This window comes from Penaeus vannamei, chromosome 37, assembly GCF_042767895.1.
Source record: "Penaeus vannamei isolate JL-2024 chromosome 37, ASM4276789v1, whole genome shotgun sequence".
Lineage (NCBI taxonomy): Eukaryota > Metazoa > Arthropoda > Malacostraca > Decapoda > Penaeidae > Penaeus > Penaeus vannamei.
The window spans coordinates 5702862-5715361 of record NC_091585.1 but is presented as its reverse complement, the minus strand read 5'-3'; the positions used below and the strand labels follow the sequence as shown (position 1 = coordinate 5715361).

Sequence of the window (12500 nt, the reverse complement as noted above, 5' to 3'; positions counted from 1 at the left end):
AGCAGCTGCAAGATGAAGTGGCTTTAGCTGAAAGTAAGTAATTGTGTTAAGCATATTCTTCTATTTTATTTCATGGGTAACTTTTTTTTAGGAAAAGTGAGCTAAATGGAGTCCTGTTTTGTATTATTGGGAATTTGACTTGTATTCAAAGAGTAACTGTTAGAATTGTCTGTTGAAAGTTTGTTTTGAAAAGTATTTTATTTTTCTGTCTTTCTTGCTCTCTCAGAATCTGAAGCCGAAGCTGTTGCAGAAGAAAATGCAGAGGGTGCCACAGCTGGTGCAGCAGCATCAGTGGACATAGATGAAGAACTCTTTGATGGAGATGATGAAGATTTAGATGATTTAGAAGAGCAATTGGAGGAAATGACAGTTACCTAGGTTTATAATTTTAAAGCATGCTAAGTGCAGGGAGTATGAGCCTTGTGTTATTGGGTATAGGATCTTTCACATTTGTTAAAGCAACCTGTGGTGTTTTTGGTATATTAATTCCTGGCCTTAGAACTTTTAGTGTTCTTTTATAATTATTTTGTGAAGAATAACTTTTTTTTCTTTACTGCTAGTAACTTTATTTGAAAATCATTGGAATATTTTGATGGAGAGATGCTTTACATATTCAAGACCCAACAAAAGATTTTTTACTTGCTAGCAAATTCACAGAATACCCATTGTTTGTCAATGACAGTATGTAATTGCAGAAGAAGAAGTAAAGTATATGAATACTGATTTCACTTTTTTCTTCTTCTTTCTTTCTTTCTTTTTCTTTTTTCCTTGTATTATCTGCATCATTTGACCCCAGAAGGCATTGGTTTTCATATTACGGGCCTGCCTTGTCTGTACGTTCAGATTTTGTAGAATTATGCATTATTCACCAATTAATAGTGCACACAATACTCATAAACCATAAATTTTTATTTGGGTGACATGAAAGCTCAGATGAAAGTATTCAAGTTCTATTCAGCCATCCCCGAGTTGCACTCACCAATTCTTGAACATTTGTTATTGAAATTGAAGTCTTCCAGTATTTGTTTCTCCAAACACTTATGGGAAGCTTTCAAGGTTTTATTATTATTATTCCACTATTAATTTACTAGCATTTTGCTATTTTGCCAATTGATGAAAAAAGCATTTATAACTCCCTGCAAAGATTAGTCAGTAGATAAATTTGTTTGGGAAAAGAGAGAGAGAAAGAGATGATATCTCAGTGTTAGAAAGCAAGTTGTGATATTGGACAGTGTATTTATTGCCAATTTTTCTTTCACATTCAGTTTACTAAGTGTGTCAGATATATTTCAACCTTCTTCAAAAGTCCTGCACTAAAATAAGGAACCTCGAAATTATTATTCCAACATTATCATTACATTTTTCAGCAATATGGTAGGACATTAAAAACCAAAAATATTATTAGATAATAATTTCTCACCAAGTACTTGCTTGTATCAAGCTTTCTACCATTTATACCTACATACCTACATAGCCGTTTTCTTTTTGTGTGATTTGGCCTTTCTTATTTTCAAAACCTTAGTATTTTTGACAGATATGTGATATTAACATTAATTAATGTAATTTTGACATTTCGTAAAGAGGTTATAAAAAGCATTACAGTGAGATGGTTAACATATTGTCTCATCATGTTGTTGTTGCTTCATATGCAGATTAATGTAATAGTACCTTACCCAAATGCAAGGTGTGGTGGTGTTGTGTATCCAATTTGGAAAATAAAGGACTCACAATTTACTAGATGTCTGTCTTGATAGACCTCTGCTCCAGCTGTAGCACATTGCCCTTTTATTATTATTATTATTATTATTATTATTATTATTATTATTATTATTAGTTTTGTCATGATTATTATTATTATTATTATTATTAAGTGATGAATTTACTGCTTAATTTACCAGTGCCATTGTTAATGTCTTTTTTGGGATATACGTCATTATTATTATTATTATTATACACACACTTACGATTTTTAATATTACTTTTATTATTATTATTATTATCATTATTGTAAGGATAAGCACAAAGCTAATCATTTTGTTTTGATAATTGTTATCATAATTTTCATCAACTAAAGACATTAGAGTAAACAGCCAAAACCATCATCATCTTTTTATCATATCTTTAATGTCATCATTGATTTATCATTATAATAAGCATGATCATAATCATTATCAACCCCTCATATAATGATAAATATTTTTTACTAGCACTGTTGCCTCTGCGTCTGTTACTGTTCCTATTCTCGTCTCTTCTGTAGTTGGCAATATTATTAATAAAAATTTTATTTATAAATGCAAAGTCTCAAAATCCACTTGTAGATAAACCTTATCTTAAAAACACACATGAAATATATAGGGGCAGATTAAATGTTCAAATTTTTGTAATAAACTAAAACTGTGGCTAACGTAAAGTAATACACTTTCACAATTACATATACAAAACTGCTTCAGTTCTACACAAACGTTTTCTCCCATACTAGTCAAGAATTAAACCATAGACATTTTAGAGAAAAGACTGTGAACCCTATTTCCTGGATATCATTTTGAAGGTGCCTCCAAAACAACTATTACAGCTGCACAATTGTCAATGTTTTACTCAAGTAACTAACAATAATAATTCCAGTGGCATGATAATACAATCCCTGTTTATAAATGAGATCATATTGTGATTTTGTGAATACTGAAGGCAATATCAGGAATAAAACTGTCCATGTCAAACTGGTTATACAAAGTGAGACAATGATCATGAAACTGAAGAACAGCTTTAAGTAATTTATTTGTTATTGGTAAGACTGACACTTCGAATGTGCACCTCTGCTCTCAGGACTATGCACACCCACCTCCGGCTGTTATCGTACCGACGTGGGGAACTGGAAACGTGACCCTCTATCACTGCTGTAAGAACACTTGTAATTGTTACTATATGTTCTCAGTAATTGTTATGGTTAAAAAGCAAAATAATGTGCTGGACATCAAAGGTTATGTAGCACTATAGGAAGGCGTAGTATCAGAAAGAGTAGAAGGAGATTCATTAATAATTAGGAGCTACACATAAACAGTCATACAGCATTAGCATGGGTTTGGAAAGGGTAAAGATGGAGTTAAGAATGAGTGAAGAGGGAATTAGATCAAGTGAAGGATGTGTATGTATCTGAGGAAGGAGAACAGGTTGTCAAAGCAGAATCTGGAATTCCGTAAGGATCTGTAACAGGTTAGGAGGTTGGTGATAATAATATCATGATAATTTAGTTATATTCCATTTTATATAATGGTTATTCTTGGTACGATTGGCTATCTGTTTCACTTTGCTTCTAAACTGACCCCGATGTGAAAGGAATGGCTGGGGTTTCCATCCACTGGCGGTACGCTGGAATTGAACGCTGATCAGCATGATTGCTAGACGAGACCAGTGCATCACATATGTAAGTGTGAGAAAGCAGAGGTATGGGCTGCAGTACAGGACAGCATAATGCGTGGAACTGAAAAAGAAGCATTACATAGGGGACATAGCGGCGGATGGGGAAAGGAGCGTATCCATGCGCGTGGAGAAAGGTGAACATTGAGGAGAAGCAGAAGTTGAGGGATAGATAGTTTGGTGACAAAGTTCGTGGAATCGGCATAGCATCTCAGAGAGAGAGGGGCAAGGCGTCGAGAGATCACATGCCTGACGGCGTACAGGTAAGTTCTGGCTCTCAACTGGAAAGGAGGCGCCTAGAGCCAAGCGCAGATTGCAGTGATGGATTGTATCAAGGTGAGCAAGAAGGGAGGTAGAGGCAGATGAATAGATCTGGCATTCTTAATCAAGAGTGGAGAGGATCAGGATAACATGAAGGAGGAGGAGACTTGCTATCTGAACCCCAGGATAAATGGGAAAGACTTTTTCTTTTCTGGAAAAGATATGGTCTCACCAGGACTGTTTCGAGTAAAAACTAACCCCAAGGAAAAGAGCACCATATAAGAAGAGTAGAGGCTTGGAACTTACACGTGCGTGAGAGGAAATTATGGAGGTAGGAAAGCAAAAGCCATGATTATTGGCTTAGGAAGATCCTGATGATATTGCAGACGAAGAGTTGGAGGAGAGTAGGTATGGACGGACCTGAGGCGATGGTTAAATTATTTACATGTGATGACCGAGCCCCTGGCGGTAGAACTGAAACAATGGCATTAACAGCAGGTGAGCACACTGCCGTGCGGGACATCTTCAAACTGAGGAAAAGATGGTGATGTGGAAGAAGCAATTTTGACCTGCGTTTGGAGGATTTTACAAAGACACCCATGTCTCTGCATATCCCTAGAGAGGACAGTTGTTTGAGTATATGGAATAGCTATGTGGTTTCATGTGTCAAAGAATATAGCTAATACCGAGTCATGCCGTGCAAATGTTGATGTAATATATGTCTCGAAATGAGCTGCACTTCGGGCACGCCAGAATCCAAACCGGGAAAGAAAAGGAAGATTGTGAGCTTCGCAAGATCCCACATTAAGCGGAAATTAATCATTCTTTCTAGAAGTTTGCACAAGCAGTTAGGTAGAGCAATGGTAATCGTGAGGGAGGGTACCCAATGTATTGGGTTTCAAGAAGGAGAGAATAAGGGCTTCACGCCAGTAAGAAGGAGAGTTTCCAAATGTGATTGAAAATAGTTAATAGGAAAGATAGAAAGGCAGATGGAAGGTTTCGGAGCATACGGTAATGAATACCGACAGGGTTTTCGTGGGTGCTGTGACACGACTGTAAGGCAGCGTGAAGTTCAGAGGAAGAAAAATTAGCATTATAGGACTCAGCAGAGGGCAGGGAGGTGATAGGAGTGCGTTCTCCAGTGGTCTTAATGAAAGAAAAGTGTGAAGGAAGGTGAGAGCCACTACTGAGCAGGCTAAAATAGTCAACCAGTTCATTAGCGACCTAGAGAGGATCGGAGATGAGAGGATCTCGAATATGAAAGACGGGGCCGGATGAGGGATGTTTGCCTGGCAGTTGATTGATCCGATGCCAGCCAGCTGAAACAGATGTACATGTAATAGAGGAAACAATTTTGCCAGCTAAAAGTTTTACTGTTCCAAATTGTGCGATGAAGACTGATGGGTGCTTCTTTTAAAGAGATAAAGGCTGATAGCTGACTAAGGGTGCCTCACTTGTGACGGTAACTGTTCCATTTAACGTGATTTAAACGAAGCGCTTTGGTGCAATCAGAGTTCCACCATAGAACACACTTGGAGATATGTGGTCCGGAGGTTCGGGGAATGGCTGTATAGGCAACTCTTAGGACAGTAACTGTCAAACATTGTAGTATATCTGAAATGAACGAAAGGGAGGATGGAGGGAGAGGAATAGTAGAGAGTGAAGTAAAAGTATGCCAGCCAGCTCTATCAAAGCACCATTGTGGGGGATTTGGAAGTGGGGCATATAAAGTAGGAGATAGGACTGGAAAGTGGTCTAGAAGTGACCAATGGAAATCTAAATGGAAAGGGGAGCATAAAGAGAGGTCAAGGCGCGGAAACAATTGCATGCGCGTGTCAAAGTGTGTGGGGCGATCTGAATTAAGAATAACAGGGTCAGTTGTGGAGAGAAAGCGTTCCAGGGATCGGCCACGGTGGATTCGCCGAAAGGAGTATGGCGTCTTAGAAGATGAAAAGATGTGACGAAGATCAGGTCTATTAGAGTGGAAACCGCGAACATTCCAATGTAGAAGAGCTATTAGGAATTACCATTATCATTGAGCGATAAGGGTAAAAATGCGTGTCGCAGAAGTTGGAGGGGAAAGGAGCTAGTGGGATGAGATAAGGGATGAGGAGGAGGTGAAGTATCAAGAGGTATGTTAGGTGGAAGATCTGGGGAAGGGTATTGTTTATGTGGTAATGAAAGGGGCAGCGGCGACGGATGGTGGGTTGATGTAGATGAAGCTGGAGGGGGAAGGGGTAGGAGGAAGGGGTGTAGGGGGAGGATGGATGTCGGCAGTCACTTTGAGTGTAGAGGGAGTGGGAGTAGTGAGATTGGAGGATGGAGGAGAGGTTTCTGTGTCAATCTGGGACACGATAAGAAAGTTTTGATTATCTACATAAGTTTCATGCAATGGTGTTGGCTGGGGAGGTTTGAGAAATGGTTTTCCTAAGAGGAGGAGAAGAGGAACAGAGGAAGAAGTAGGTGGAGGGGAGGGCGTGATTGGAGAAGAGGGGTGGAACGTTTAGATTGTTTACTGCAGGGAGAGCGATGAGGGGGAGGGCAGGTGTCGGGATAGTGGTAGAATGGCAAAAGAATTTGACTGGGAGAGGGAAGGGACAGAAGTGAATATACAAGATGGAGGAGGAATAGATAAAGGGGGATGTAGAAACATCTTGGGAGGAAGGGGGAGGGGCAGGGCGAAGGACATTATTGTCTGGCCTCGCATAAGGTATATAAGTATAAGTACTTATTTAGACCTTGCTCCAAATATGGGGAAAGCGAGTGTTGAGTAAGGTTAATGGATCCCGGGTGGAAGCAGCCCCGCGGTATGACGAAAGGAATCCTCACAACAATGAACATAAAGCATGTGATAATTCAAGCCGTAATATGAAAACGGTTGTATTCAAGATGGCTATAAGATATTGGCCAAAATTGTGCATGCATGCACTGCATTGAAATGAAAATGTTTATTTTTCCCCTTACATACATCAAGAAATATAACACACCACCACACTATTTCTAGAATGATATTACTTTAAAATGATACCTCGTTTATGGCATGTAAAAAGCTGGACGAAAATGCAGTGATTTTGCAAGGTCTGTCAATCACCACTCTTCAAGTAAGAATTGAGCATAATTTGAGAGAAAATGGTCAGACTGAGGAGAGGACACACATTAATCACTTTCACCCAACAAGCAGCTGCTTCTCAACAGAGGTACATGACAAAAAGGACTGGAAGCCACACTGTTTCAGGACTGTACTGTGTATGATACAATATGGCTCTCACACCTTAGGAGGTGGATAGTATGAGTTGGTGAAAAAAAAGGAACAGAAACAGGAAGAAAAGACTGAGTACTGAGGCCCAAGGCAGGGACGATCCGCAGCATTAGATCCATCTCCGTCTCCTGTAGGCCCTATCACACTAGCACTTTTTCCGTCAATTTCTGGGGTTCCGTCTGAATCTGAGGCTTTCCGCCTCCCAGACCAAGGCGGTTACAACCGTTTCTGTCTGACTAATTTCCGTGTTGATCTTGTGTTATTAATAAATTAGATAGGATGAGTGAATATAAACGTAAGCTAATATTTTAGAACATTCGTAATATATATTATACATCATTATATTTCTTCAAAGTAACTTAATATGTATGAGAATGTTCATGTGATTCCTGGGACCTCACTGCGATAGCGCCATGTTTGTTTACACAATTTTCATACGGAGTTCATTCGGAAATGAAAAAAATAGACGGAAAAAGTGCTAGTGTGATAAGGCCTTAAGACCCCCAAAGCAACAACGGGCATAGGATTGGGGGGATTAAACAGGGGGATACTGTGCCCAGGGTTCTCTGAGGTTGCTCTGGACTGACCCAAAGTCAGCCTTTTAAAACATGACTCGAACATCTCAGTAAGTGAATAGGAGTTAAGGAGAAAGAGCGGAAAGGGGGAAAAGAAAAGACCCAGCAAAAATTTCCCCCTCATGACAACAATGGGCATGGGACTGGGGAGGGGGTCACATCTTGCGCAAGGTTAATAAGTATATAGACTTTGGTTACTCATGTGTGTGGTTTTCACATATTCTTATTCTAAATACATAGAAATTGGTAAAAAAACACATTCATTTTCCATTATTTTTTATTCAACATGACATCACCCATATAGTGCTTGAAGGGATGGTTAGTCTTCATGAAACATTGGCTTACTGATAATTATCTCTGAGAGAGACCAACCCACCTCTATAGTAGAGTTCAGATACACTAGGCATCAAGGGCAAGAAATTTAGAAGTCTAAGGCCATCTCAGGATATATTATGAACATTTACATACGGTGGTATCCTCCTACGTACAAAAACAAATATTTAACATAAAACAAGCCTAGATATACATATATATAGCCCTTGTATGTAAGGCAAGAGTAATTGCTTAGCTATAATCACTGTGTATACTTGAACATGTGCAGTTGTGGTTATATATTTCTCAACATTTCCTGGTCTTCATTAGTGATATCTGGCAACAAAGGTATAGTGAGTACTGCAAATAACATTTTTTATGTATGGATGCAGACATTTATGATTAGTCATTACAAATGTGATGTGGGTTTGAGAAGTATTTGTCGGTGGTATACTTCAATCACCAACAAAAAATGTAATCACTGAAAACAAACATTACATACATAACACCAATTTCTCTCATCATACCTCATTTAGCATTAGGGTTATATTTCAGAAAAGCACAGCTTCAACTGAAATGGTATGTGAAATTTTTTGTCTGCTATTAAAGTACACTATAGTTCATACCTGTTGCCAACTTTTTGCCTGTCTGGTGCCACAGAAGTTTGAAATGTATTTTTTCACTTGCAAGTGAAAACAAAATAAAAGTTAACGACTCCATCAAACAGAGTTCAAGTGTATTAGACAATGGGGGAGACGAAGGAGAGGAAATACATCTGAATTATAGCACATGTTTAACAAAAAAATAGAAATTCACTGATATAGCTTGGTGAAACCATATTCATAGTATATATATAAGATATGACTTCACAGGGCTATACATCATCATGCCACAGCTATAGCCACAAAAAGATACAGAACCTTAGAAACTGTTAAGAAATCGAGTCAAGGCCATAGCAGGCATTCATTTAAGGATGATACCTCCTTTTTGAAAGGGAACAGTAGAAGATACGAGTTATCCTTTGCCCTCAAAGACTTACATTGGATTTTAGACACATGGACTTAAGAAGCATAATAAATTCACATCATCTTCATTTCCATGCTTTTATTGTTTTTATATCTTACTAATTTCCCATTTTTGTTGATATAACTTACTAGTTCCATAAACAGATTACATTACTTATTATTCAATATTTCATTACAAAGACAATTTTTTCAGCTAATATTTAAGCTAAGATCTCAGGCATTCAATCAATATACTTTCGTTCATTAAAAAAGGTGCATTCATTCATTCATTAATCCTTTGCCAATGGGTGGCATGTACATACATGCCATGGCATGGATGGCCTCTTCTCCAGGTGGTATGTACACTTATGCTACACATGCAGAGCCCACTAACATTGTTTGCACTAAACAATTGTTAGTTTGTTTTGCTACGGCCCTTCAACTGTAAGTTTGAAGTCGCATTTTAGCCTTCTTCATTGTATAATCATATATGCTATAGCCAAATGCATAGAAAAAGAGGGAAAGTTATATTCTCCTAATATTCCCTTGAGCAGCTGGATACACTTAGTGTGCATTATAGTGCATGAAGCTCCCATTGGCATTGGGTTAAAAAAAAAATCCTATTCCTATGTTGCCATCCATCCCTGATCCCAAAAGAGCGTTAAGAAACATATGACCTTGGCTGCACCTGTGAATTCACGTATGTCAATAATGAATATTATGAAATATGAGTAACATGGATAGCATGATCAGAAGCTTCTTTCCAAGTAAACTTGCTGACAACTGCAATCCCGACACAGATAATTAGTGGTGTTCACTAACCTGGTCAATGGCAGCTCTATTCTGAAATTTGGTGCTTATGGTTGTGTACACATGTCCCTTTAGGTTTATAAATAATGAAGTATTATTTTGTCAAGTCAAACAACCAAGTAACAAAATAAATTATATTTATGACAAAAAACCACAACAGAAATATAACTAATTTATAAATGCTGTGATTTGGAACCTTAAAAAACACCAGAGTAAAGACTTCCTTCAAGTTGCTGTACTACACACTTAGAATTCACCTTAATGAATAAAGCAGCTTTAGAGTTAAAAATCCATCAATAAGAGTAACTTGGCCTTTAAATGCTGTATCATGTTCTCAATAACCCATATCATAATCATGTGTAAAAGGAAAATAATACATTACATATAAAAAGGAAAATATATTCCACCTCACTGGTACTGATACCTAAATACAATTTCCTGTATGAGCACAGGATTACTGTACAAAAGTGAAACTTAGAGATGAAATATTGCCCACACATATAACACGTGAAAAAGAAAAAAGGAAAGAAGAAAAATGAAAGAAAAGAAAGAAGAGGAAAGAATAGGAAACTAAGAAGAAAAAAAATCTACAAAAAATATGTAAAACATCCTTGTGCCATAACCTCAATGTACCTTGAACCCTAACATGCACATATTTAATATTACTTTAGTGCATGTAATTCTGTTACAAGAACATACAGATGAAGAAACAAACTGTAGGCCTAAAAGAGTGAGAACAAACTAAACTTTTGTTTTTAAATATACGTGACATGGTTTCAGGATTTTAATTCCAGATTCTAAGTCATCATACTCCAAAAGCATAATGCCAATGGAAGAGGAAGTTATAAATCATATAAAAAACAGAGTAAATAACTTGTTTTTCACTGGTACTGAACTATATACATTTTCCTGTATAAGCAGTGAGGATATACTGTGGGATGGTGTGTCATTTCCTGTTAACAACTGTGGAAATATCTAAAAGATAAGTCCAGGAAAAAAGAGAAAAGAAAGATAAAACAAATCTTTGGTACTATTTAAAATTCATTTACACATCTCCACCATATATTACTGACCAATGACAATGTAAGCAGTTGCATTATAAGATGATTAAATAAAACAAGAAAAAAAATATATGCATTTAACAACACAAAAAAAATATTAAACTGTCAAACAAGATACGAAAATCTATAGTAGTTTAATATTTTCCTCTATTACCGTATACAATGTGTATATCAGTATACAGATAATTCAGTGGTACTTGTAAATACTAGTATCTTATTTATTTTAACATGAAGAAATTGTTTAGTCTTTTTTTTTTGTCTCCTTAAAAAATCATTGCTCCTTCTGATGGATCTAAAACATAAAATATCTTTACATTGTATACATTCTAATAACACTCTCCATATCTATATGGCACATAAATAACTTAACTGTTCATTGCAATGTTTAACATTAAATAAATACCTACAATACACAGTAAAGATCATATAGAAAGAGTAATTCAATTTACAATATTTTAAATCTGCAAACCCATCATACTAATGCACACTTTTAACTGGAAAAGGATACAAATATTGGTCTTCTTCTGAACATATACTATGCTACTTCTGAACCTTCTGGTGTTTAACAAGTTTCATAAAAAGCAAACATTTCAACAACAGAAAGTTACCCGGTCTAAAAGAATAAATTTACATTACTATCTGTAAATTTCAATAGCAAATAAACCTAGAGACTAATTAATGCTTAACACAAATAAATATTTATCTAAACTGAATTACTGCCCTCCAATAAAAAAATAAAAATAAAAGTACATCAACCTGGAGATACATTACTATTACAGTGACAATTTCATATATCACAGGTCTTTGTATTGTTAATGGGGTATGATGGACTACTGTTTCACAATGCTTGTGTGAGTGAAACTTGTAAGAAAAATTCAAGCTTGCAGAAATAAACTGCTGGATCAACGTAGGATATTTAATTGCCCCCTGTTGGTGCCATAGATGAGCCCCTGGCCTGGGTATGGGAGCCATCGGATGCAATTCAAAGAGGTGTGCCGGTGATCACTCATGACTTCTATATCCCTCAGAAACTGTAGGTGTCCTGCTTGTCCTCGGCCATAAAACATAGGATTGTCACATAACTTGTATATTTGTGCGACAACCTAGGGAAAGATAATACAAACCATTTTAAGAAAATCATAAATCATCTAGCTATCTCCTACCTTCCTTGTATAAGAATGTTTTATATCTGTATATATATGGTATATGGTTGCTGATTCCCCTATATCTATATAGGTGTATTCCCTACTCCTACTTTCCCATTGTCAATCTCTCAACAAAGCTAAGTGAACCTAATTAATTCAAATCAACACAACATTGCCCTCAGGACATTGACTTTGAATGAACAATCATAAAACTTTTTTCAAATACTACCTTCAATTTTCTTCTGAAAGAGAAACTGTTTGACTTATAAAATTCCAATTGACGTCTATCCTGGACAATTGTCAATTTTGGAAGGCAGAAAAGAAGGCCCATTTCTGAACCTTACCTCAAAGTTGTCTCTATCATTTGCCTGCACTCTTCTACTGAGGATGTTAAAATAAGCCAACTGTCCAGATAGAGAAGAATGTTGATTCCCAGGGAAGTCAACCAGGTATGAATGGGACAAATGGTAGAACTTGGGATCTGTATAACTGTGACTTTAATGGAAAAGCTAGATACTTCCTGAACCTTGGATATATTGGGATATCCCAACACATCCTTTAGGTCTATTGAAGCCATAAATGCTCCTTGTTATAGAGCCAGCCAAACATGGGCGGAAGTTGTTATATGGAAGTGGTAGTTGACTATAAACAGACATCTA

At 36.9% G+C, this 12500-nt stretch overlaps 2 protein-coding genes across 2 annotated transcripts in view; one reads left to right on the top strand and one right to left on the bottom strand.

Annotated features, from left to right (window-relative positions):
- The window catches only part of LOC113822442 (zinc finger CCCH domain-containing protein 15 homolog), a 23341-nt gene extending 21607 nt beyond the window's left edge, over window positions 1-1734 (top strand). Inside the window, exons 8-9 of the mRNA XM_070115095.1 lie at window positions 1-33; window positions 227-1734. The exon at window positions 1-33 is cut by the window's left edge and continues 91 nt beyond it. Of these exons, the coding sequence (XP_069971196.1) occupies window positions 1-33; window positions 227-378 (185 nt within the window). The 3' untranslated portion in view covers window positions 379-1734. The remainder of the gene's footprint in view (window positions 34-226) is intronic.
- A 6038-nt stretch (window positions 1735-7772) lies between these two features.
- Window positions 7773-12500, bottom strand: part of LOC113821649 (uncharacterized) — a 28868-nt gene continuing 24140 nt past the window's right edge. The window contains exon 20 of the mRNA XM_027374163.2: window positions 7773-11799. Within this exon, the coding sequence (XP_027229964.2) occupies window positions 11599-11799 (201 nt within the window). The 3' untranslated portion in view covers window positions 7773-11598. The remainder of the gene's footprint in view (window positions 11800-12500) is intronic.